Source organism: Lacerta agilis, chromosome 6 (assembly GCF_009819535.1).
Source record: "Lacerta agilis isolate rLacAgi1 chromosome 6, rLacAgi1.pri, whole genome shotgun sequence".
NCBI classification, from domain to species: domain Eukaryota; kingdom Metazoa; phylum Chordata; class Lepidosauria; order Squamata; family Lacertidae; genus Lacerta; species Lacerta agilis.
The window spans coordinates 83,077,069-83,105,043 of NC_046317.1; the positions used below are offsets into that span (position 1 = coordinate 83,077,069).

Consider the following 27,975-nt stretch of genomic DNA (forward strand, 5'->3'; position numbering starts at 1 on the left):
GTCAATCATCCAAAGGCCTGGTTAAAGAAGAACATTTTTGCCTGATGCCTAAAGGTGTATAATGAAGGCAGCAGGTGAGCCTCTCCAGGGAGAGCATTCCACAAATGGGGAGACACTGCAGAAAAGGCCCCTTCTCGTGTTGCTACCCTCCAGACCTCTGACGGAGGGGGCACACGAAGAATGGCTTCAGAAGATGATCTCAAGGTCCAGGTAGGTTCATATGGAGAGATGCAGTCCTTGAGGTTCTGCAGTCCTGAGCTGTTTAAGGCTTTATAGGTCACAACTTTGCATTGAGCCTGGAAATTAATTGGCAGCCAGTGCAGTCAGGCCAGGATCGGTGTAATATTCTTAAGCCATCTTGCCCTGGTGAGCAACCTGGCTGCTGTCTTCTGCACGACCTGAAGTTTCCAAACAGTCTGTTCAGAGGCAGCCCTGAAGTTTAGGAAGTACAAACTGGGTAGGTTCACGTTAAAAAGTGAAACAAAGTGCTCTTCCATGCTTACGGTGAATCCACCCTGGACCTCAGAGAACATATTTGTATTACCAGGTTCTAATAGCCGCAGGACCATAACAAAGGCTTACCAAATGGCAGTCCAGTTCTTATGAGGGAAGAGAAGGCACACATCACCATGCATTTGAGACCTGAATGGTGCAGTACTGCCCCAAGTAAACTAGAGGAGGAAGAGGAGGACTGGGTGCAAATTGGTCTGTTGTGCTTGAAAAGACTGATGTATTTTGTCCATGCCAAAGAGTATTTTAGATGTATGGTGGAAATAATGGGCAGGAATGGAACCCATTCCTGGTAAATTTCCAGAAAGGCCACAACTTATTCAGGGTTAATAATGATGTGCTTCCCTTTTTATCACCCAATTGCCCAAGTGGAGATGTTTCTTTTGAACTCTAGTCTTCCACTAGAAGCTCACACACTGCCTTCTTTGAAAAGGTCAACCCGGCAACCCCACATTAACATATTTCAAAACAAGGTGTCAGTCACTGCCCTCTTGTGCCTTCCCCTTGTGACAGATATTGAGTTCTTGGCTTCCCTGTCATAGACATGGTAATCCCACCGCAGCTCTTTCGCAACCCTCTGCAGAGCAAAGCGCTCGAGGCAACAAGCTTGAGACATTGATTCCCTTCCTGTGGTGCTAAGTCTGGGGTGGGGGTGGGGGACAACAACCCCAAAACAAATCCGTGTTATCTGCATTTCAACCCCCCCTCCAGCTTTCAGGGAAGAGAAAACAAAGGTTCTCCCAAGAAGCGAATGGACATCCGCCCATCCAGAACGTGCAGCGTTGATCACAGCAAAGAGAAGGAAAGTTCGGTGAGCTACAACAGCGACCCGGAGAACAAGCGGAATTCCGTCAAGGAGTCGGATGAGAACAAAGAGAACCTGATCATGAACTCTGAAATCAAGGACGACTCTGTTTTCTATCAGGATGAAGAGGTTTTGAATGACTCCATCATTTCCGGTAAGCAAAGTCACTTTGTGAGCCTTTACGAGCAATTCTGAAGGACAGATCCATTGGTTTTGTTCCTTTATAATGTGCATTACATTGTTGCTCAAGGTCGTGAGGGCAATATTGGCTTCCTTTTCAAATCTGCGAAATCTTCCCTTTACCTACCCACCTCCATCCGTCAGCTTCTGTCCCATTCTGTTACAGCCCATTCTCTCTGCATCTCCATGTTGCTCTTGTGCATCTCACCCTTCATTTCAGAGTTTGATGCTGGGCTCACCTTCACCCTTCTGGGACAATATTTCCCAGTTTGCTCCTTAGGTTCCTTGGAAGCCGCCTTCTACTAAATCAGACTGCAGCTATCTGTGGCTTCGGGCAGAGGACATTCCCGGCCCTACCAGGAGATGCCAGATTGAACCCATGCCATTCTTTGTGCAGTGCAGATGCTCTCCTATTGATGCTCTTCCTTGGTGATTCCAGTGCCCAAGTTGATAATCCCTGCAGCAGAATGGTCAGCCGCACCTCACTTAGCTACTGCCGCTTTTGCCCAGCAGCAGATCCAGGAAGGGATCCAGCAGCATTTCATTGACCTCCCTGCTAACTCTCTCTCTCTGCCTGTGTTTAGCTGCTGCCGCTCCGACTCTTCTTGTAACTGCACAGCTGAGTAATGCAGTCTCACATTCATCGTGACTTCTGCTAAGAACAAATGTGGCAGGTTAAGATGATACTTTAACTAGCTTGTGGGGGTTATTTTTTTAAAACAACAACAACAACAACACATAAACTTATTTTAAAGAAAAACACACACACAAAACACCCGAATGCAAAACACCACCAAACTTTTTATCAGCAAAATGAGCTTTAGAATTGAAACTAAACCTAGGCTGAACTTTTAGCCCACCTTTCTTTGACCATTTGCAGGGAGGCAGGGGTCAGAAATTGACCACCCAAAATTGAGGGGGGGGCAATTTCCCCTAAGGTTTTTCAGGTGGGGTTGGTTTATTTAAGTTTCAGATGGTGAGGTAGCTGAGGTGATGTTGTTCTTTGCTCTCTAGATTTTTTAAAAAAACAACAACAGTGCCTGTGGCCCCATTTGGCTTTCTCTGTCCAGCTCCAGAACCAGAGGAAGCTGTGTGTTTTTGTGCAGATACAGGGATGCGCGGAATACAAACCTGACAATTTTTATCTGGTCTGAGATTGAAACACATTTGGGAGGTTGCAGGGAACAAATGAGAGCAGAATTCAGGCCCACCATCAGTTAAAATGGCAGGTTTAAAATGCATTTACAGTGCAGTCCTAAACAGGTTTCTGCAGAAATTTGTTTCTTTAGATTCAATGATAATCTAGTATTTAGGATTATATATACAAAGTCAGACCACTAGTCCATCCAGCTCAGTGCTGGGTACAGACTGGCAGCCCTCCTTACCTGGAGATGCCAAGAGATTGAAGGAAGGACCCCCTCTGTGTGCAACACAGATGCTCTGCTAGTGAGCCACAGCCCTTCTTCTTGAGCCCAGGAGCCTGAGTTAAATTGTTCACCCTCCCCAATCTACCCAATTCACAGGGTGCACATGAGCAAAGCCCTCCAGAGAAGAAGAGCCATATCTCCATCCTTTCCCCTCCTTCCCTCCCCAACCAAGCACCACTGAGAGTATTTAAAAAGACCTTTTCCTTTCTCGACAAGTTGACACTCTCGACTATTGCAGATTTTACACTAATCTGGACTGGCCGGCTAAACCAGGTGAAGGTGGCCAATGGGTCTCAAACCCTTGGTGGGTTAGGGACTTCCCCTGCTTGCAAAGACAGGCTCTGGTGAATTGAGGAGACCCAACAGTGGGTCCAATGGTCAAGAAGGCAGTTTCTACACATGCTGTTGAGGGAAGTGGGAGGCTTGTCCACCTGGGAAGGTAGTCCATCTAGGAGAAGGGAAACTCTGATCTTAACCCCTTGCTGCCTTGTGACTGAACTCATTTGTGAGAAAGGCTTCAGAAGTAAATCCCGAGGAAAAATTCATACCCTCTGCCTTGTGAGACATCTTGGAATAGAAAAACCTAAGGAGTAAACCCTACACAAATCCAGAGAGGACTGCCTAAAACAATTATTTTGTTTTGTTTTGTTTTTTGGTAACATTTTATTAAATTTTCCAAAAATAACAACTAAAGCATCAACAAATTTTTAAACCATAATTTGTGTTGACTTCCCTCCCCTCCTCTTCTAGGTTTCATTGTTTAACACTCATTCACACACGTCCTTAAAACCTTATACTCTTAATATTTCCATTTTTCACCTTCTTCATCTTATTACAAGTTACTTTTAAAGCTATCCTAATGTAAAAAATCTATACACAAAGCTTAAAGGATATGCATTAAACATTTGTCCCTTTTTTTAAAAAAAAAAAAAATCAAACTCCTCTCTTTCTTGGGTTTCAAGTTCACCGATTTATCCTGCATATTTCAATAGTTTATTTTGCCAATCTTCTTTGGCGGAGTCTTCTTCCTTCTACAGGAGCTATCAGGTCTTGGCCTGGCGTCCACACTTAAGTACAGGAACAAAGTCTTTTGTTCAATAAGTCCAGCAAAACCTGTACATCTCAATATCATAGCTTCAATTTTTTAAAACAACAATCATTTCCCACAATCCTTTCCAACCTTTACATGTCTTCTCCCAGGCCTTTTTGTTGTTGTTCAGTCGTTCAGTCGTGTCCGACTCTTCGTGACCCCATGGACCAGAGCACGCCAGGCACGCCTATCCTTCACTGCCTCTCGCAGTTTGGCCAAACTCATGTTAGTAGCTTCGAGAACACTGTCCAACCATCTCGTCCTCTGTCATCCCCTTCTCCTTGTGCCCTCCATCTTTCCCAACATCAGGGTCTTTTCTAGGGAGTCTTCTCTTCTCATGAGGTGGCCAAAGTACTGGAGCCTCAACTTCAGGATCTGTCCTTCTAGTGAGCACTCAGGGCTGATTTCTTTGAGAATGGATAGGTTTGATCTTCTTGCAGTCCATGGGACTCTCAAGAGTCTCCTCCAGGCCTTTTTAATGAGTCCCTAAGACAGTGGAATGGATCTTGTATGCCTCCTTCCGGAAACTCCTGCAGCCGAGCTGCTTTCCTTTGGACCACATCAGTGAGGCTGAGAGGGGGGTTGGGTCTTGTCATCTGGGCAGCCCAGGATCTCTATACATGCTGCCCAGGCTTGCACCCCGAGGTCACTTCGGTGCTGCTAACACGACAAAAGCAACGCAGGAGGCAGCAGTTATGTCTCTGCAAACACAGCAGGGACTGTGACTCTCCAGCAGTTTGACTTTACCCCAGCAGGCGCATTCCATTGTCTTTTGAGAAAGATGGCCGCCAGCACCACTAACCATTTCTGGAGCTTTTACTGTAACCATTCCAGCCGCTATCACTTTTCCTTTAATGTAAACACCTATCATTATCTAAGTCCTGACCTTCCATCTTCCATCCTCCCACTCTATTATAACCCTCTATTATAACTGTCAGCTGTCACTTCCTGACTGACAACTCCATTTCCCCCCTTGCAGTATTATAAAATGACTTTTCACCACTGATTGCAGGACTGTTACTTCTGGTAATCACTCCGGAAAAAAGATGTTAAGCTCTAGCACTTAACCCCAGAACATTCTCTTTCCTTCCCTCCCTCTCTCCCATTCCACTCACCGTGTCTCCCAATGCCTCTCTGATATTTCAGAAGAACCCAGACTCCAGGTCTTGATCTGAGTGCCTCTATATGCATCCCTAGCTAGGTCCCGGCATACCTTAAGAAGACACATGCTAATCAGCGAACAGTTCTGAACTGTGAACAAATCTGCAAACTGTTTGTGGATATTCTGTGAACCCCTGCAAAATTGTGGTATGTGGAAGTGGGTGTTGTGTAGATGAGAAGACTTTTAATTAAATGGTGAATGTGAATAATCTACTAGACTTCCTGCTCATAGAACACTTGGCAGACCTCATGGTGATTATCACAGCTAAGAGGCCTAGGGATTCATTAATTAAACCAAAGGGGCGAGAAAGAAGATTATGATATCCCTGCAGGGCCCTAGACGGATCACAGCTTTCCCTGCGCATGTTTGTTCTCTGTTTAAGATGCACTTTTCGTTCTGGACACTGGGTGGTGCAGCATTCATTGGACATTGGTTGGGAAAAAAAACCCTTAACTGACATTTCAACAGGTGGGGCAATGATGCTGGAGCCTTCATGTGGTGCCCCCCCCCAGGCCGCCGCTGCCGCCCAGATCTTCCTTGGGAAGAATCTTTTAGCATGTTTGTTTGTTGAATTTAAATTCTTCCCTTCCTCTCCAGGGAGCCCAGGGCTGTGAACAGAGATGCAATTTGAAAACAAAGCAAAAGCATTTGGCTGCTTCTCTGTTTAATTTTTCAAAAAAAGAATGCAGGGTTGCATACAGTGTTTGAGTAAGTGTATTCATAGAATTGTGGAGTTGGATCCTGCCCGTAGCTGTCCCTAGGTGGGCTCGAACCAACAACCTTCTGCTTAACAACACTGACCTATTGCACCATTAGTATTATTATATAAACAGACACACAATTCAATACATATAAAAGTCTTGTAGGTTTGGAAATATGCTACAATAGCCACAATTTCTTCTTTATTAGCCACGGTTCAGTTAACCATAGTTAAACCTGATCATCCAAACCCAGCCCTGTGACTTAACTATGGTTTATAAACCACAGTTAGAACATGCTAGTTAACCAAAGTGTGTTGTTGGTTTATAAACCTTGGCTACCTTTAACCATAGCTTACAATTATATGTGAACATGGACTTCTTCCTTACCTATAGTTACAGACTATCACTACCCAAATGTTACAGAGCCAGAATTCAGTAGTTTGGCAGTGAGAGAAATTATGCTGTAATGTAGCAATCCAAAGTCTGAATGATTGTCTGCAAGATGCCTCAGCATCAACTTAACTATGGCTTAGCATTATGTGTGAACAGGGCTTAGGTGTTGCAGTAACAAGGCAGATGTCCCTTTGCATTGATTTTTTTCAGATACAGGCAGCATTAACATTTGGAAAATAGACCCACAAGGGTGGGTCAATCACATGAGGCTCTTCCCACTTAGGAAGAAGAGAGGACTTCCGGCGAGGTCGCCATCACGGGCGGTCGTGGGTTGCCTCGGCAGCGAGGCGACCCATCCAGCCCGGGGGTTGGAGCCCCGCCACCGCTACGCGGGGCTCCGGTGAGGCGCGGGAAGAGCGTCCCGCGCCTTGGGCTCCCTGGCGGGCCCGCTAGGCTACGCACCCTTCCCTCGTTCCCCCTGTAAAGGGGGAGTGGGGGTGAAGGGAGCGCGGAGCCGGGCCATTAGGGGAAATGCCCCAACCGGGCGGAAAAGCGGCGAGTACTGGCCGTGACGAGCGATGACGTTCTCCCTGAGAGATGAAAGGAAAAGAAGCCCGGAGGTCGTGAGTACTTAATTGGATTAACTGCTGTGCTTAAAGACTTAACGATCCGGGAGGCTTTAGATAAAGGAAGTCTGCCTCCCTCCCTTCGGTGGCAAGAAAATAACGGTTTGTGATACTGTTGCTACTGGATGGCTACATTGTCAAGATTTTTTCATAAGTGAGACTTTATAGATCTCCCTTTGGGGAGGAAGAGGATGGAGAATATTCCTTTTGAAAGTTTTGGTCTTTGCGCCCCGGTTTCAGAGAAAATGGCTGCGAAAACTCTGAACCGAAGTGGAAAATTACTGCTATAAGATGGATAACATTGAAATAGAAACTGAAATTTGATACCTATGCCCGTCCTCACCATGTTGGGCTTTGTTTTCGAAATTGTTTTGAACTCTGGACTAACTGATGAAGAAAGGATTATTATATTGAAACTGGAACTGCTTAATCAGAAATTGAAGGTTTTGAGTGGGGATATGAAGAAAAATCTACTTCCCACAGAGGAGACCTTTCAGGTATTCGATACTATGGAAGAGAGCCTTGGCAAAGAGCTGAAGGAGATGATTGAAAAACTGAGAGAGACGGCATGGCGATTCCCGGAAAAAGAAACGTCCTTCGGTGGTGGCAGCCCGGGGACGGCGAGGAATGTTATATCCAGCCCCCGAGGTGAGAGCTCGGGAGCGAAGGGCAAGAAATTAAGATATTTACAAATAGAAGAAGAATGCAGTATTGAATGGGAGAAGCCGAAAGAAGATGAACAGTGTATCCTGATGCTCGATGCAAGGACTGTTGGGGACTGTGTCTGGTTCTGTGGACGTACAAGAAAAGAGGACAATTTGAGGAGTGGTTCCGGTGAAAGATGGAGAAGGACATTGGATAGAGGGGGGATAGGGTGAAGTGTGTTAAGTGCAGAATATTAATGCTTTGTTATGGTAATCTGAAATCGGAGGGTTAAGACATTAAGTTTTATTTTAATTTTTAACAAGAAAAGGGATATTTTGAATTTTTTTGTTATTAGCAGCAGTTTAAGGGAAAGAAGAATAGCTTAGATCTGATATAAGAACAATTTGTTAAGATACAAAGTTATGTTATTAATTATTATGGATTAAGATGATTTATTCATTTAAGATGATTGTTTAGATTTGAATTTCTTTTTAAAATGAATTTAATTTTTTGAGAGATGAAGTTATTAAAATAGAATTTGGTTTGGGAACCGAAGGAGAGAAGGCAGGGGAAGTCAACTGTAAAGATTCGAAACTAGAATTTTTCTGTATGTGTGTAAAAAAGAAGAAGAATCGTGGTTATGTCTGTTTTTGTTTTGTATAAATGTGGGTGGGTGATGGTATTATTTGTTATGGAAAATACCAATAAATTCTTTATTAAAAAAAAAAGGAAGAAGAGAGAGGAGATCTCAATGGTGTACTGAAAATACTTTATTTGACCCAACAAATTTCACATTTTGCAACTCTTACTAAGTTTCAACATTTTTGAAATATACAACCATAACACAATCTTGTCTTTTCTCTTATTTTTGTCAACTTCCCACCCCTTTTCCCATCAAGTTGTTTTTCTCTCTCTCTGCACCCAATCTTCTGTCTATTTCTATCTATCAAATCATAACCACAATATTATAATTGCGTTTTTCAACTCCTCTCCAGGACTGGCTGTTGGAGTAAAATTAAATACAATGCATGTGACAAAGCATTGATAAGACAGTTGTAACATTTCACATGAGCTCATTTTATTTGCTAAATGGCTTATACAAAGCTTTACTGAAGAGTAGACACAATAAATGCAGGAATGGATTGGACCAAGTAAAAAATTATCACCACACATGGTTGCACTGGTTTCCTCCCTGCTGTTCCCCCTTGGTCCTTCCTGTTCAGTCACTGCCCTCCTACGAAGGGAAGGCCTCACGTTCTGCTCGCAGACGATCCCTGCCGATCTTGCACTTCTGATTCATGAGAAAAACCTGATCCAATAAGTGATGTCCCTTTGCCTATTTTAGCAACAGCCTGTCTGACACGTTCTCGTTCTTTTTCTATGTATGCTCCAGGTACTTTGCCAAGAAAATGCAAGAAAGAGTTGCTGGCAGTGAAATTGCGGAACAGGCCAAGCAAACAGGAGCTGGAAGATAGGAACATTTTCCCCAGGAGGACCGACGAAGAGAGACAGGAGATCCGGCAGCAAATTGAAATGAAACTTTCCAAGTAAGTCCTATAGAGCGTAAAGCCCTGTTCAGGCTTCCATGCTTCCATGTTTACCAGTACGGGAGTAAGGAAAAGAGGGATGTACCTAGAAGCTCCACCCACCTTCTACTCTTCATGTAAAGAGCAGGGCCATTTGCAACAATGGGACTTTCCTGTGTACAGCTGCACACACAAAGGATGCACACACTCAACTCAAATCCTGCACAATTTGGGTTCCAGGTTTTGAGGAAAGGCAGCAGCTCCGTGGTCGAGCATGTGTCTTGCACACAGAATGTTGCAGGTTCAATCCCCAGGTTCAATCTCCAGGTAACGCTTGGAGAGACCCATGGATTGAACCCTTGAGAGTGACTGCCAATCAGTGGGGACAACACTGAGCTGGACATACCATTGGTCTGACTCAGTATAAGGAAGCCTTCCTGTGCACAGCTGTACATGCAAAGGATCAAGTGGCCATGTTATTCCCTACTCCCGTCATGACAAAGACAGGAGCATTAATGCCTGAACTTCCAACTGTTTACCTTGCCTTAGTGTATTACACATGCCTTTTGTCCAATTCCTGTTGTACACCAAACATTACCGGCAGTCATAAACCTGGTCATGGGGCCACCATTTCCCTTGAGTTCAAATGTCAGGGCTGCAGGTTTGTGGGTGGGACCAGACTCCCAAAACTCACAGATGAAACGGAATAGTCTCCCAGCTTCCCTACCCTCATTGCTTCTTATTCCAGAATTGAAGCAGAATCGGAGGGGTTGAGGGCAATTGAACTGCCTGATATTGAGTGTGAACTTTGTGAGTTCCAAATCTTTAAAGCGTGTTAAGAATTCGGGATTTGGAAATCGGAACCTTACTTCTTGAGGGGGCTCGGAACAGCTGTCGGACCTAGCCTTTGGGACAGGAAGCTTGACACTTGGTTGTGTGAAGAGTGCCGAGGCCCAAGAAGTGTAGATTGGTGATTCATGCACAGTCAAAGCTGAAGCAAGGAACAGGTTGCAAGCCCACTCCAGCCTGCCTTCACAATGGAGCATTCAATGGGCAACATCCAGCTAAGGAACTCACCAACCAGAACCAAATTTTGTAGGTGTTTGGGTTAGGAGTTGGAGCAGGTTATGGGTAACTGCAAGAACCCAGTTTAAATGCTACTATAGTGTTTGATGTTAGTTTTTGTGTCTTTATCCTGCAACTGAAATATTTTGAAACAGTAGAGCGGCATAAACTCTCATGCTTCTTAATGCACTCTCTACCACTTTAGAGCTGGGTCTGAGTTGTTGGCTAGCTGCTGTCTTGGGCCACATCCTGATGCTGGATCCACTAAGCCCTGCCACAAAGTCCTAGGTGGAATATGTGGGTTCTCAGATACTTTTCTCCCCAGACTCTACTGTTGTTGATATGGGGTGTGAGGTGAGGGAGACCTGGGGTGGTGCTAGCCCTCCTTCATTGCTCATCAGAGTCACTCCCGGATGTGTCTGTGGTTTGGTCCACAATGGTTCGTGTTTGACAGCTTTCAAATATCAAGAGGAAGGTGGGAGAGCTATGGACCTTATAAATGCATGAATGGGGGACATATTGTAACACACGTACCTGATAAGAAGGCAAAGTCCACGTATGGGATCATTTGGAAAGAATGTGAAAACAAACCTGCCAATAGCATGTCTTTGTGCAATATCATGTCTTTATACATACCTAAGAAGCCATATGGGAGGAAGAGGGAGGAAGGGAAGCTGCTGTATAAAATCAGAAGAGGTAGAAACTTAAGGGACTGGTGCAAAGGTGGTTAGAAGAGATCGGGCTCCTATGGCAGTATGAAGGCAGCCTTCTACCTTTTGCAGATTGGTAACATTTGGAGCACTCAGTCTTTTTCTAAACCCACAGTCTCCCTGCATACATCACTGGCTCCCTGTTGCTGCAACAACTCAATTATTTCCTCTCCTCCTCAACTCTGTTTGGGTATCATTCATGCCTGCACACTGTGAGTCACCTTGCTTTGGAGCAGGGTTACTGCTGAACCAAATCTAAGTTGAGAGGTAGCCAACATGGTGCCCTCTGGATATTGTTAGACTCCAGCTCCCATCTGACCCAGCCAGATCAGGTTAGGCATGGCGTGGCACGGCACTGCTTCACTCAACTGGAGTCTAGAGTAGCTTAAAGGGACAACAAATCACAATACACAATAAAAATCCATTAAAATGAAACAAATATGCTAAAGGTGTTCCATCAGGGCCAATGATTAAGGATCGGGCATTGTTGTCCAACATCATCTAGAGCAGTGTTCCCCAACCTTGGGCCTGCAGCTGTTTTTGGACTACAGCTCCCATCATCCCTAGCTAGCAAGGCCAGTGGTCAGGGATGATGGGAGTTGTAGGCCAAAAACAGCTGGAGGCCCAAGGTTGGGGAACACTGATCTAGAGGGCAGCACATTGACTACCCCTTATTTAAGGTTCAATCTGAAGCTGCATGAGGCCACTGCCTTGGTGAAGCTAAGCAAGTCTGGGTTCCAGGTGAGTGACTACCTGGAAGCCACATGTACACAACCTTGGGTTCCATAATGGAAGAAAGGCAGGATAAGAATAAATATTTAGAGGCTATTCAGATAACATCAGCAGCAAAGATTTGAAAAGGAGCATTTGAGAAGTTCGGGGACCAAATGTACTTCAGCTGCAAACCATCTTCTCCCTATAGCTTCTTAAAAAGGAAGGTTGCAGGATGTGGCGGTGGAAGGACTCTACTGATCTCCTTGTACGCACAGGTGGGGCATTTCACCTACTATTTCCCCATGTGATGTAGAGACAAGGTGGCAGGGGAAGAACTTGCATAGCGTGAAGAAACTGATCATTTGTTCTGCAGCTATAAAATGTTCTCAGTGGATCTAAATTAGGGTTTTTTTCACACATGAATGTGCTTCACTTGGCAATATCACAGCTGTTGATCAGCAGTTGGTTATGAGAACCCACCTTCGCTGAAAACCAGTCTCTCTGAGATTATGTCAGGTGTCATAAAACCAGTGCTGTCAAGTATCCCGTTTTCCCTGGGATTCTCCCTTATTTTAAGCAGTTTCCTGCTGCTCTCCCTTATTTTTTATTTCCCTTAAATTTCCCGTTTTTAATGGAAGCAGCTCCTCCCCTGCTGGCCAGGGACTAGGTGGGAAGACCTCGCCTACTTGGAGAGAAAAGCCTCAGCCCTCAAAGCAAGTGGGAGCTGTTTCCCATGCTTACAGGGGGGTGTATTCCTCCCCCTGCATCAGCCCCTATCTGTTGCTGCCGAGCCCCTCAGCCTGTCAATAGGGTTAGCTGGCGGGCGGAGCCTGGCTGCCTTTGAGCAGCTGCTGCTTCCTGTCCTGTTTTGATGGGATCAGACAAGATGACGATGGGGCTCCATTACGCAGAGCAGAGCACATGGCTGCCCTCATCTTTGCTCCGCTCCGAGCCCAAGCCCGCTTGGAGTTTACATTGCTGCTCCGCCCACTTTTGCTTCTGGCTCCGCCCACCACTGACATGTGACTGTCCCTGGGATAGGTGAGACTGCTGATCCCTTATTTTCAAATCCGAAACTTGACAGCTATGCATAAAACTCCATCTGTTCAATATGCGGTTGCTTCACACATGCAAAGCATCGCTTGGATTTCAAGCATGTGTGTCTGATCATTGTGTGGGTGTGCTCAATAAGTACCCACTCTCCAGAAAACTGATCCCACACAGAAAGTGCAGGAAAGTCGTTCACCTGAAGGTGATGGCTGAGCTTGTTCCCCACCTGTTTCAAGCTGTTTAGGTGTTGGTTGCTATTTGTGAATTTAGGCCACATTTCTATTGTGGTAAACGTGGACACTTTGGAGAAAGAAAAATGTGGGTCAGAACTAGGGATGGGGGCTTATACAAAAATGCATGCACTTGGGTAAAAAGGTGCATAAAAATGAGTATAATGGTGGAAATAGCGTGCAAAAATGCATTGTATTGGGAGAAATTGCTTTGCAAAAAAAAATGAGCATTTTTGGCAAAATTGCAAACAAATTTATGAGGAGAAGTGCTAAAATGCTGCTGAATTCTCCTGAAGACTTTTTAAAAATCATAGTCTCATGTGGAAATAAGGAGAAATGAATTAAGGGCTGGGAAATAAGAAACGGGGGAAAACCAAAATGGACAGATTCACCCACTCCTGGTTGGAACTAAGAGATTCCGTGTTGGGGATTCCCTAAAGCAAATGTGTTGAAGAATGGAAGGAGCAAAATCTCATCAGAATGACGTGGAGGAGGTACAGCTGTGGCAATTGGCTTGGATGCCTTGAATACGGACTCAAGTGACTCCGGCTGCTCTTGAAAAATGGACTCAGAACTATGATTGCACTTGTTCTCAGTGGCTAGTGATTTGATTTCAGTCATCCAGCTGGCAGAGGGTTTATATAAAATTATGAATCGTTTGCACAGCATGAATAAGCTGTATGTTCCCATTCTAATGGTTGCTAACCCAGTCCCAACAAAGCAATGGGTTGATTCTAAACTTGTATTTAAGCCATCTGTAATGCCGTCTGCTGTGTCAATCTAATTTTAACACACTTCTAATTTCTTCAGTGTGCTAATTTTTTTAAAATAAAAATAAAAATAAGCAGGAGCTTTGCCTAATATGGACTTATGGGGAATTAGTGATGGGCGAGCCCTCCCCACAGCTCAGTTTGAAACAGGCCTACTTCGGAAGAGTTAATCTAGGCTTCACTCCAATAAGCTCATTTCGGCTCTGCTCCCATTTGAGCTACTGTCCCATTGAACTTAAGAACATTAGGAGAGCCTTGCTTGGTCAGGCAAGGGCCCATCTCATCCACCATCCTGTTCTCATTAGGGCCAGCCAGATGCCTGTGGAAAGACCGCAAGAAGGACCTTAGCACAAAAATTCTGTCCCCACTCAGGAAACTCAGCAACTGAGATTCAGAGGCCTACTGCTTCTGACAGTGCAGGTCATTGCATTCCAATAATGTCATGGAGAACAAGACCCTCAAAACCCTACTACGGTCTCCGTTTCTTGAACTAGTTGAAGGGGACAGCTGTGGAAAGGTCATAGCATCATAGAATCATAGAGTTGGGAGACTTCCGGTTAGGTGCCGGTCAATGGCGGACGGGAGTCCGACGGCTCCGTCCTCCGACAGGCTTTAGGGACTTCCGTGCCTGCGCCACGGGTCCCTTAAAGCCACGGGAAGAGCGTCCCGTGGACCTGAGCTTCGTGGGTCCCAGACGTGCCGTCTCCGTTCCCGATTTACCCTCGTAAGGGGGAGAATCGGGCGAGCGGAGCGCCGGCACGGGACTGAAGAAGCGTCTGCCTGCGGAGGATCAAAGCAGCGATCCCGCCAGACTCGAGCACCCGGCACTTCCTGCATAGAGACTTCCAAAGAAACTCTGTAAGTTAAAAATTGGATCATTTTTACAAGATTTAAGAGCACTGCTTGCAGAGGAATTGTGAAAGGAAGCCTGTTCCCTTTAAACTGTTTGCGCGAGCTTGGTAGCGCTAAAAGATCAAAGCCGCGACTAACGGAAAAGTTTTGCGAACTTCTTAAAAGTTGATTAAAAGTTATTTAAAGGATGCTTAAAGACTTAAAAACAGTTGATATGGCAAAAGAAGATGCCCCTCACCCTCTGGATTAGGATTCCGGGTCAGTAGCGGGCTGTAATACATTGTTGCCATTTTTTCTTTGTTGGTGTTTCAGTGACTGTTTACCAGTGGAGACATTTGGACTTTTTTGTAACCAGTTACAAGCTACTTTGTGGACTTTGGTGGTAACACTGCAAGTTAGGAACTGTGACTGGCTTGGGCTATCTGAAAATAGACTCTTCTTGGCTTTAAGGAATTTATATTTTGGAAAATCAAAACTCTTTGCCTAAAAGTTGGACTTTCAGGACTGGTGTGGGCTCCTGGCTCAGCAGCCTCTTTGTTCTCAGGACTGAGCTGCTGGCCACCTGGTGTTTATCTTTGGGACTGTTGGCCTTCTGCTGTGAATGTCTGAGATTGTTACTACAGAAACTGGAGTGACCTTGAGATTACAGCTGCAGAGCCCACAAGGAATGGAACTTAGATCTAAAGGAACTGGCTCTGAAAAAAGAAAAGGCTCTGTTTCCCTTACTCTACAGGAACAAATGGAGAAACTAGTTGTCAGCGTTGCAGAGATTGCAGCAGGATTGAAAAGCGTGACTGATGGATTGAAGCAAACACAAGACCAAGTTTCTTCAGGAAATACAGCAGTGAATTCAGCAATAGAAAAATTACAAGCTGATATAAAAGCTGATATTAAAAATTCTACGCAGACCCTAGAAAAATCTATTGGACAAATTGAGGAGAACGTAAGGAAGAACAGAGAAGAGATTAATAGGATTGGGCAAGAGGTGGCCACCCTGAAAAAGGACTCAGAGGAAATTAAAGTGGTCAAGGAAAAAATAAAAAAGGTGGAGGAAAAACTAGACAACTTAGATTTGGAACAGATAGAGAATATTGGAACACGACAGAGGTCTGTGGAAGAGTCCCTTGCGTTTCTGCAACTACATCAAAGAGAGGGCAACATCCGCCTAAGAAATCTTCCAGAAGTGGAAGGGGAAGACTTAAAAGACTACATAGTGAAGCTATTCTCAGGATTTTGGGAGATAGAAGAAATTAACGTCTCAGCGCGCATAGTGAAGGCCTTCAGATTTGGTCCAAGAGGTTCCAGAGGAAAGAAAAGTAACAAAACAGTCAGTGACTGTTTGATTGTGTGCCACGATCGACACGATAGAGATTTCTTTCTGGATTGCCATTACAGAAATAACCTGGTGGTAGAGCAGAATAAAGTAATTTTTTATAAGGACATCCCCAGATTTTTCCTCGACAAAAGAATTCCTTACAACGACTTGACAACTGAGCTTAGAAAAAGGAAAATCCCCTTCAGTTGGGAATTCCCAGAAGGCCTGGCATTCACGTTTGAAGGAAAAAAGATAAGAATAAGGTCCCTGGCGGAGAAACAGAAGTTTTTGGACAAGCACCTGGAACAATTTAAAGGCACACCACTCGACCCAGCACAATTCTACAGGTTCCCAGAGGTACTCCCACCACCGCCGGGACCACCACCAAGTCTACCAAGTCCAGGCAAGGATCCAGAGGAAGGCAAGAAAGGAGAAGCAACTGGAGGAGAAGATTAGAGAAAGGAAAATGGCGCTCAAGTTGATGACATGGAATGTCCGGGGATTGAACCAGAGACCAAAGAGACGCAGAGTGTTTTATAGCATAGAAAAGAAGAATTTGGACATAATATGTTTACAGGAAACCCACATAGTTCGGCGTCACAGAAGATTGTTACAGAACAAAAAATTAGGCCAAGAATTTATATCATCGGACAAGGTCAAGAAGAGAGGAGTAGTGATTTATGCAAAGGAGAAATATAGCCCAAGACAGCTATTTAAAGATGAAGAAGGGAGATATATCGCAATTGAAATTAACGTACAAGGCGAAAAATTTTTAATTCTGGGACTCTATGCACCAAATGATGGAAAGTCAATTTTTTACAAAAAAATCCATGACTTGCTGTTGGATTATTTGGACTATAAGGTAGTTTGCCTTGGAGACTTTAATGGGGCAGTTTCCACATTAATGGACAGATCTCAAAGAACAAAATTAACAAATGATGGGAAACTCCCAAAGACTTTTTTTGAAATGGTGGACAATTTGAATCTGTTAGATGCTTGGAGATTAAAAAACCCCACAGAAACAGAGGCAACGTACTTTAGTGAATCTCAGCAGTCATGGTCGAGGATAGACTACGTCTGGATCTCGAATGAATTGGCTCCAAAATTACAAAAAGCAGAAATCGGTCCTAAAACGCTTTCAGATCACAATCCGGTACAGGTAAACCTAAAAATGATTTCCAAGGACTCTTTTAGGTGGAGAATGGATGATGCTTTGATGAGAGATACCAAGCTAGTAGAAAGAGCGGCGAAAAAGATGAAAGAATATTTTCAAATTAATTGGAACTCAGATGTGGAGAAAAGGATTGCCTGGGATGCAAGTAAGGCGGTAATGAGAGGATTCCTCATTAGTGAAAAGGTAAAAAAGAAGAAACAACAAAGTGTAGAGATGGAGAGATTGTTGAAATTAATCAAAGAAAAGGAAAAAGAACTAAGAGGACATCCTAGATGTGTTAAAATTCAAAAAGAAATCAAATATTTGCAATCCCAATATGCCAATATTATGAATCAAGATATCGAATGGAAAGTGAAAATGATGAAACAAAGAACATTTGAATCTGCAAATAAATGCGGAAAACTACTAGCTTGGCAATTAAAGAAAAGACAAAAGGCAAATGTCATCAGCAAATTGGTAGTAAATGGAAAAAATGTAGAGAAACCGGAGGAAATCAGATGGTGTTTTCAGAGATTCTATAAACAACTGTACAAGGAGGAGAAGATAGATGACGCAGAGATAGACCGATTCCTGGAGAAGAATGGATTGCAAAAGGTCCCAGAGGAAAAACTAACAACTCTCAACCACCCAATAACGACACAAGAAATAGAAGATGCAATAAACAACATGCAACTGGGGAAGGCTCCAGGACCGGACGGATTAACAGCAAAATATTACAAGACATTGAAAGACTGGCTATCACAGCCGTTAAGAGAAACTTGCAATAGAATACTAGAAGGAGATAGGGCACCAGAGACGTGGAAAGAAGCCTTTATCACACTGATCTTAAAACCAGATACTGATAAGACTTTAATGAAAAACTATCGTCCAATATCCCTCTTGAATGTGGATTATAAAATCTTTGCAAATGTTTTGGCTACAAGGTTGAAAAGAGTGTTGAAAGATTATATACACAGAGACCAAGCAGGTTTCTTGCCAGGAAGGCAAATAAGTAATAATACGAGAATTATTGTGGACATTCTAGAAAAACTGGAGAGAGACATAAACATAGATGCAGCACTATTGTTTGTTGATGCAGAGAAAGCTTTTGACAAAGTATCTTGGACATTCATGAAAAAGAATTTGGAAAAGATGGGAGTTGGAGAAAAATTCTTAAATGGCATAAAGGCCATTTATACAGAACAAAGAGCTAAAGTTATTGTAAACAGTGTGATATCGGAGGAGATTGAAGTAGAGAAAGGAACAAGACAAGGGTGCCCTATCTCCCCTTTACTTTTTATCACGGTCCTGGAAGTCCTTCTAAATATGATTCGGAAAGATAAACAGACAAAAGGAATCAAAGTGGGAGAGAAGGAATACAAATTACGTGCCTTCGCGGATGATTTGATGCTATCCCTGCAAGAACCAGAAGGCAGTGTCCCCAGAGCCTTGGAACTAATTGAACAATTCGGACTTGTAGCTGGCTTCAAATTAAATAAGCAGAAAACCAAAGTTCTAGGTAAAAATATGAGTGCAGAACAGATCCAAAGAATTCAAGAAGCCACTGGCCTCAATTTTGTTAAATCCGTAAAATATCTAGGTATCAATCTCACAAGTAAGAACTTGAACCTGTATAGGGACAATTATGAAAAACTGTGGATGGAGATAAAAAAAGACATGGAGATTTGGACAAGACTCAAACTGTCGTTAATGGGAAGAATAGCAGTGGTTAAAATGAATGTCCTACCAAGGATGCTGTTCTTATTCCAAGCCATACCAATTTTGGATAAATTAGACTGTTTCAAAAAATGGCAAAAGGACCTATCGAAATTTATATGGCAGGGCAAAAAGCCTAGAATAAAATTTAAGATTTTAACAGACTCTAAAGACAGAGGAGGCTTTGCCCTGCCGGACTTAAGGCTTTACTTTGAAGCTGCGGCCTTTTGCTGGTTAAAGGATTGGTTTAAACTAGACAATGTTGATGTGTTGGACTTGGAGGGACACGATAATATGTTTGGTTGGCACGCATACCTTTGGTATGACAAAGCTAAAATCCACAGAACTTTTAAGTCGCATATTGTGAGAAAATCCTTATATCAGGTTTGGACTAGATACAAAGACCTGTTTGAGAGAAAGACTCCTAGATGGATCTCCCCAGTGGAGGCCAAGGCATATAAGAGACCGAACATGTCTGCAAACTGGTTAAGATATATGGACATACTGCAGCAGGAAGGGGACTCTTTAAAGCTAAAAAGCTATGATCAAGTAAAAAGCCAGGTCCCCGACTGGCTGCACTATTATCAGGTTTATGAAACATTTAAAATGGACAAAAAAATTGGTTTTCAAGTAGAAAAATCAAAACTGGAAACAGAACTGATAGAATCGAACTTTAAAAACCTTTCCAAAATGTATAATCTTTTGCTAGAGTGGCATACAAAAGATGAACTGGTTAAATCTTCAATGATAGATTGGGCAAAAGACGTCGGACATAATATCATGATGGATGACTGGGAGAGATTGTGGCAAAAAGGTATTAAATTTACTGCTTGTCATGGATTAAGAGAAAATATAATGAAAATGGTTTATAGATGGTACTTGACACCAGTTAAGATTGCTAAGATGAATACCAAAATGTCAGATGTATGTTGGAAATGTAAACATGCGAAAGGTACCTTTTTTCATATGTGGTGGTTGTGCCCAGTGGTAAGTGCCTTCTGGGACAAGATTTATAATGAGCTTAAGAAGGTAATGAAAGTTACCTTTTGTAAGAAACCAGAGGCATTTCTCCTGAGCATAACCAATGAAGAGATACCCAGTCAGGATAGAGTGTTCTTTATGTATGCCACAACAGCAGCTAGAATTTTATTGGCAAGAACATGGAAAGGTGAAGAGATACCAACGGTGGAGGAATGGCAGATGAAGATGATGGAATATATGGAACTCGCTGAACTGACCGTCAGAGTCCGAGACCAGAGGGAGGGGAAGGCGTCGCAGGAGTGGAAAAAATTCAAAGACTATTTGGTTAAATCAGTTAAACTGAATATTTGAGCAGAATTAAATAGAATGTCGGCTTTGGTAGATATGTATTAGATATGGATGGTAAGAGGAATTGTTGTTATGTGAAAGATGTATGTGTCAAAATATGTTAAGATAGGACGTTAAGATAAGATACATAGCTATTGAGATATTTGACTAAAAGAAAGCTAAGTATATTAAAATTTGGGTAAAAGTGAATTGAACAATATATAAAGCTACCTTGAAGAAGTATATGTTTTTTGAAGACAGTGGAGGGAATGGGGGAAGTCCCCAAACAGAGAAGTTAGAAACAAGAAATATATAAAGAAAGATAATGGTTAAGGTTTGTATATGTTCATTTTTATGTTTTTATTGTTGTTATTGTTTTGAATGTTGATTATGTTTATTGTTGATTAGGTTTAATGTTTATTGTGTTTTTATTGATGTTTATGTTATGTGTTGTTTTTGTATTTTGTTCTCCTTTTTTTATTGGAAAATAATAAAATCTTATAAAAAAAAAAAAAAAAAAAAAAAAAAAAGAATCATAGAGTTGGAAGGGACCCAAGGATCGTCTAATCCAACCCTCTTGGGTAGCAAAGGCCTCAGGCTTGATGCCTGTCTCCCATACCCTCCAACATCCCCAAGATGAAAATAGAGACATTTTGCACTCCCCCTCCCAATTGACCCTCCTCGCCCCCCCCTTTATATGTCCTCCCACCCACAGAGCATTTCCTATCAGAAGAAGGACAAGTGCCACCACCGCCACACCAATGGGACACAGAACACACAACCTCTGCCGACCTGAGAAAACCCATTCTAGTCTTTGGTAGATTTACAAAAAGAAAAAGAAAGCCCACACTTTGAGGGTATGGTCTCCTCCTCTGTTGCATCTAGGAAAGCATTTGAGATATAATTTGCAAAGCTTCCCGGATCAATCTGTTGAGCTTACAGACATAGGCAACCTTCGGCTCTCCAGATGTTTTGGCCTACAACTCCCATGATCCCTAGCTAACAGGACCAGTGGTCAGGGATGATGGGAATTGTAGTCCGAAACATCTGGAGAGCCGAAGGTTGCTGACCCTAGGAGATACTGGGAATTTCCTTTCCTGTGCTTTACCAGTAGCTATAGAGGAGCAACTGGACCTTAAGCCCGAAGTCTCCACTGCTGCAAACTCTCCTCACCTCTAGTCTATTCATCCCCCTTGACAGGGTAATGGGAGATTTTTAATGTCAGATGTTTTACAATTTTTTTATATGTGCTGTAAGCCGCCCAGAGTGGCTGGGGAAACCCAGCCAGATGGGTAGGGTATAAATGATAAAAATTATTCTTATTATTACTGAGAAAAATGGGCAGTAGGGCTTATGGCGAAGGAGATAAAAGAGGAATGTTCTGAGACCAACAAGAATTGACCTACTTGCCATTAGATCTAGGGCAGGGTAGTCAACATGATGTACTCCACATGCTGTTTGTCTCCAGCTCCCATCAACCACAGCCAAGATAACCCATAGTCATGTCCAACAGCATCCTGAAGGCACTGTATTGACTATCCCTGTTCTAATGTTTTTTTTTTATTAGAATTAGGGAGATTGAGCACTTACACAAACTTTCTTTTCCATCTTTGCTTCAGCTTGTAAAATATTATTTTGCTTAGTTGTTTCTTAGAATGAACATGTACTGAGTTCATTCTTATTATTCTGAACGCAATCTGATTTATGTTGCTTCTCTCTCTCTTTCTCTGCCCTGATGTTGGGCTCTTCATATGTAGATTCTCTTCTGGCTCCGTGGGGGAAGTAATTGTCACCTTAATTTGTTTATGACAATATATCTGCTTGGGTGAAATTTAGATATAACAGCTGTAAATGAAAGAGAAGTCCTGTACATCTCAGCATCGTGGGGAAGAGTGTCACCAGGCGACCCGTCTTGAGTGCCTGCTCTGTTTGCTGTCTAAGTAGTGATCCTGAACAGGCAACTTCAAGACCCTTCCTGCTCTGCTTATGCCAGATTCTTTGTAGAATCATAACATTGCAAAATTGGAAGGGACCCTGAGGATCATCTAGTCCAACCCCCTGCAATGCAGGAATAGGCAGCTGTCCTGTATGGGGACCGAACCTGCGAACTTGGTGTTGTCAACACCATGTTCTAACTAGCTGGATTTGGGTGGGGCATCACTTCAAACAGAGGGCTGGTTTCTGTAAAGTAGAGTGGATGGCTACCTTGATTTAGACACTCAAGAAAATCAGAAAAGAGAAGTCCTTCCTGATTTGCACTTGTTCAGGCTGTTCTGTATGGGGAATGGAGAGGGTGCGGACAGGGAAAGAAACACTTTTTTTTTTTTTGCTTCCCTGCTGATAAAATATCCAGCACATTAGGCTTAGTTCCACCTTCGCACAGCTGCTCTTCCAGTGTTTGTGTTCAAGTGCTAGAGCAGCCAGCCTCTGATTTAAGGGCTGCAGCTCAGTGCTAGAGCATCTGCTTTCCATGCAGAAGGTCCCAGGTTCAATACCTGGAATCTCCAGGTAGGGATGGGAGAGATGCCGGTCTGCAACGTTGGAGAGCCACTGCTACTCAGAACTAAATGGACCTGACTCAGTCTAAGGCAGCTTCCTATGTATGGGGCTGTGTTCTATGTTTAGAGAAGTCCTGTGTGTTAGCCAAGTGTAAAGGACTCAGCTGTGTAGCTCTTCCTATGCCGGGAAAACAAAATATTCCTAGGGGGCAGGGAATCACTTTCCAAACTGCTCATTAAAACACAAAGCTAAATTTGGATAAATTTGCAAACATGAATATTTTAGCCACGGCTTGTTGGGGGGAAAAGAAATCTATGTTGAGGGCCTCCTACGCATTGGCTCGTAGAGCAGTAAGAAACTAATTGCAGAAATCCAGCCCTCGCTCCTGTTTTTTAAATATTGAAAGTGTGAATCGTCTCTCAAATAAATATCTACTAGTTGTAACCCAACTTAATTCTTAGTTAGCGGGACGCAGGTGGTGCTGTAGTCTAAACCACTGAGCCTCTTGGGCTTGCCGATCAGAAGGCCGGCGGCTCGAATCCCCGTGACGGGGTGTGCTCCCGTTGCTCGGTCCCAGCTGTTGCCCACCAAGCAGTTCAAAAGCACGCCAAAAAAGTGCAAGTAGATAAATAGGTACCGCTCTGGCTGGAAGGTAAACAGCGTTTCCGTGCACTGCTCTGGTTTCGCCAGAAGCGACTTAGTCATGCTGGCCACATGACCCGGAAAAACTGTCTGCGGACAAGTGCCGGCTCCCTCAGCCTGTAAAGCAAGATGAGCACCGCAACCCCAGAGTCTAAGTAGTTGAGAAATGCTAATAAGCTAGTAAAGGCTGAGGATCCTCAAAGCATTCACCACCCTGCCCCACAAAACAGTACCTACTGTAACTAAACTGAAAAATGTTGTCCTGTGGTTCAGAATGGGGTCGCAGTTGTCACCATTGCTTCTCTGCTGGGAGAAAAGTTTTGTGTCCACCCTGCTGTTCAGGTTCTCTCTGAGAAAGGTAATGGATGCAGGTGGCGCTGTGGTCTAAACCACTGAGCCTCTTGGGCTTGCTGATCAGAAGGTCGGCGGTTCGAATCCATGCAATGGGGTGAGCTCCTGTTTCTCTGTTCCAGCTCCTGCCAACCTAGCTGATCGAAAGCACACCAGTGCAAGTAGATAAATAGGTACCACTGCAGTGGGAAGGTAAACAGCATTTCCGTGTGCTCTGGTTTCTGTCATGGTGTTCCGTTGCTCCATGTCATGCTGGCCACATGACCCGGAAAGCTGTCTGTGGACAAACGCCAGCTCCCTCGACCTGAAAGCGAGGTGAGAGCCGCAACCCCATAGTTGCCTTTGACTGGACATAACCACCCAGGGGTCTGTTACCTTTACCTTTACCTCTGAGAAGTATGTTTAATTGCAGCCTGAACTGGTCAGTCTTGAAGGTGCCACACAGAATTGTTAACAAGGGATCACATAAATTTCAGACCTATGGGAAAAGATCACTCCCTTTCACTGGTTTATTCACGTCTACACCCCCCCCCCAAATGTGGAATCAGGGGGGTGGGGAGACTAAGCATCATGGGTTACATTACAGAAGAGTAAGCATCATGGGTTACATTTCCTGTCCCTCCAAATCATCCGAAACTATTCTCATCTCTACAGCCAGGAAGATGCCAAGCTGTCTCCCCTGCTGAGCAATTGGGGTCCCTTCATGTTGGGGGAGATGTTTACGAGATGAGATTGAGAGGAACAGGGTTTCTGAGGTGCTTTCCGTTCCCTCTGCAACGTCACCCCGTCTGAACCACCCCTCGTACTAACTGATAATAAGAGATTGCGCTCATTACTCTTCTTTCCAAAGGGCTGTTTGCTTGACATATGTTTTATGGTGTTATCATAAGATGATATCCTGTCCTTTTACAATGAAAGAAGATAAGCTTGCCCATGTTGGAACAGTGTATCACAGGGATAGGCTTCATAAGCAATAGCTCAGCCATCTGTTGCGTATTTGTTTCTGTAAGTTCTCGCTTGTCTTTCAGACAGAATTTTCAGAGTGTTTTGCAGTTAGGCTGGAGGACTGTTGAGAAGCTCAATGAGCTGAGTTCCCCCAAATTCCCCCTCCCCCCTCCTTTTCTTCGCAAGATAAAACAACGCGTGCATGTGTGAGTAGCGACAATGTGAGAATTCTCCCGTTTCAAATCTTGAGCTTTATAAGAATGTGGAAAAAGTTGTCTTTCTCATTCAGCAAGATGCAACTGGATGCCCCTGGAAGTTCAAAAACAAGGCTTCAGCATGATCATAGAATCACAGAATTGTAGAGTTGGAAGGGTCATGTAGTCCAACCCCCTGCAATGCAGGAATCTTTTGCATGATGTGGGGCTCGAACCCATGACCCTGAGATTAAGAATTCCATGCTCTACTGCCTGAGCTATCTTGGAGTCATTCTCTTGAGTGTACCAAGTCAAGACTGTACCAATTCTTGGCAGTGCCAAGAATTCAGAGATGTGGGAGTCGTTTGGATGAGAAGCGGGCTAATTTTTATTATTTTTATTTTTAGTAAGATAAATAATCTCTCTGTGTAGCGCTTCTGTTTTCTTACCTTGGTAAGTCACTGCACCCAGACCTGTTCTCCATGAATGTCTAATACTTCAAAACATAGATCTGATCTATAGTGACCAGGATCACATCTTCTGGCATTGAACTTGAGTTGGGTGAAGTGTGCTTTCTTTGGTCTGCCCAGAACTTGCCCTGAACATGGGGAGAGTGCTGTGGCTCAGTGGTAGAGCAGCTGCTTTGCATGCAAAAGGTCCCAGGTTCAAATCCTGGGTAGGGGTGGGACTGTCCCCTGCCCAAAACCCTGGAGAGCTGCTGCCAGTCAGTGTAGACAATACTGAACTAGATGGATCAATGTTTGTGACTCAGTAGAAGATATAAGGTCATGCCCTGTGCTCCTACGTTGTCATTTTATTTGGTGACCTCAGGTTCTAGTACTAAGCAACTTTATCTGCACAGTTGTGTTTACATATATTTGTACTCTGTCTTCAAATTGCAATGAGTCGGTGCTTTTAATTTAATTTGGCCATTTTATTTGTAAGGTTCTATATTTGTTTGTACTGTTGTATGCAGACTGCAATGGCTAATGGCTGATGCATAGAAATATATGAGTAACCCGGATCACACACATACCCATTTCAATTTCCCCTGAACTCATTACATACCGAGAAACAGTTGGGGCATCTAAAAAAAAATTCTGCAGCACCCCAATTCACCTTTTCCTTGATTCCTTGTTATGTCTGAACCTGGAAAATGAATGTCTGGTGTGCTCTGATAGGGGCGTTCTAGCTGATATGGGCATCCAGTTCTGACAGTACTGTCCTCTTTTGGATCACTGCTTCTCTAAGCCATGTCTTCAATCCGTTAGTCTGGCTGGCTCTCCTGGTTGGTTGCTCAGGGCATCATTTCCCTTGGCCCCCAAGTTTTGCTCAGTCTTATACATTTGTTCCAAGGGAAGAGGAAGGCCGCCAAAACCCGAGGCATTTTGGTGCCAGAGGTGAAATACCCCATTGTTGCCCCTACAATAGGTGGGCACGAGGCTCTGCAAGGGCTTTTCCTTAAGGGGCAGCCCTTGCAAAGCCTCGCCACCCCGCTGGATGGGAGGAAGGAAGATTCGGCAAGGGCTTCTCCTCCAGGAGGAATTCCAGCAAACTTTGCTGCTGGCTCCACCCAACCCTAAGGGTAGAGAGAGACCAGTGGCAAAGCAGAGCAGCAGAATGCCCCACTCTCGCCAGAACTCCAGAGAGCGAGTTGGTGGCAGAAGCAGTGGGGTGGTCGGGCACCACCTTTTGTGTTTCCACAGCCTGAGGCAGCTGCTTCATCCTACCTCATCTGTGGGCCGGCTCTAAGTGCAGTTCTTAACCGTGAATCTGCTGCTGGGCAATGAGATGAAGGCATTCCACAGGTGGTTAGCAAGCAGTTTTTCAGGCATGGGGAAATGTATCCCCAAACCCAGAAGCAGGGGCGTAGCAAGGGGGGTGAGGGGGGCGGGTCGCCCTGGGTTCCATAATGGAGGGGGTGACAAATTATCAAGGAACTTTTTTTTTTAAATGCCTGCTCCGAAGGTCTTATCTTACTATACTAGGGATTATATAGTTATATATGAAATTTCATGCATATCGGTTAATATCTTGACCCTCCTCCACCAAAATAGCTGTTCACTTGGCTGTTTTCCTATGTCATGGAGGCTGAAATTTCAGTTCAGAGAACACTTACTGTTCCCAGCCCTAACCCTGTGGAAAGCCATCTAATTAGACTTTAATTTGTTTTTGAGATGTTTTTAGGAGGTAATTTAATTATTGTTTGATTTCATACCAATGTTATGTATCTGATGTTAGCCACCCTGAGCCCGACTTCAGCCGAGGAGGGTGGGATATAAATAAAAGTAGTTTTTAAATTATTACTTGTTATTATTCCTTTGTAAGAAAATATGAAATAACGTAAAACCATTTTTGCGGGGGGGGGGATCAGTGGGGGGGGGTTGACAAGAAATTTTCCGCACCGGGTACCATCTGACCATCCCATGCCTGGGGGGGGGGGGTTGACAAAAAATGTTTTGCCCCTGGGTATCCAATTTACCTTGCTACGCCCCTGCCCAGAAGGCAGGGTGGGGAATTTCTTTTCCTCCTGGGGGCCAGGTTCCCTTCTGAGCAATCTTCTGAGGGCCACATGTCCTGGAGGGCAGGGCCAAAGGCCAAAGTGGTTGGAGCAACAAAGATAACGTTCACCTTTGTGCATTTGCCTAGTTTCAACACATGCTCCCACACCCATCTCTTGTAGGAATGGGTTTAGATGCTAGGAGAGGATATATTGTTTAGTTTATATCCTTCCTTGCTGATGTTAATGAGATCAGAAGAAAACCATCCTTTGCAGCTTAAATTTGGAAGCTAAAACAAGGTTGATTTAACTTTCTAGAAACGATAATCCAGGATGCTTTAAGGCAGGCTGGAAATTTCCCCAGTATTGCCCCATTTCTCACCTTTAAAAACAACAATCACACCTGATTTTTACATAAACCTATGTCCTGTCCTAGTTATTTCGCCGATATCACAGGACCACAAATTGCACCTGCCAGAGCAAGTCAACTTTTGGAGAAAATGCAAGAGAAGGATCTCTCCATGTAGGAACGCATGGAAGTGAAAATTGAGTGTAGGTGGGTAGAAAGTTGCCATTTCACAAACTGTGGTGGAGGATTATAAAACTGCCGGTGAGGTAAGTTGTGAAACCAGGGGGGAACTTCTACAGATGGCTGATAAGGCATTCTGTGCTATGCATGTTCAGAAGCCATGCTGCTTTGGTTAACATCGTGCATGAGAAAAATGGGAGCCAATATGGTAGTCACAGTGTGAGATTATTAGAATGTAGCAAATATGTAGGGGATATTAGCTATCTTGCCCAGAATCCATATTAGCTTTACTCATGTACTTGCTTTCAGCATACCTCAGCTGCTGGAAGATGAAATAAGTCTGACAGGGAAATAACAACTCCTAACC

The 27,975-nt window shown here is 43.8% G+C and overlaps 1 protein-coding gene across 4 annotated transcripts in view; it reads left to right on the forward strand.

Annotated features, from left to right (window-relative positions):
- Positions 1-27,975, forward strand: part of PHACTR3 (phosphatase and actin regulator 3) — a 201,287-nt gene that overhangs the window by 115,355 nt on the left and 57,957 nt on the right. For all 4 annotated transcript variants that reach the window (XM_033153656.1, XM_033153659.1, XM_033153658.1 and 1 more), the window contains 2 exons: positions 1,222-1,469; positions 8,933-9,086. In XM_033153656.1, coding sequence (XP_033009547.1) covers positions 1,222-1,469; positions 8,933-9,086 — 402 coding nt within the window. The remainder of the gene's footprint in view (positions 1-1,221; positions 1,470-8,932; positions 9,087-27,975) is intronic.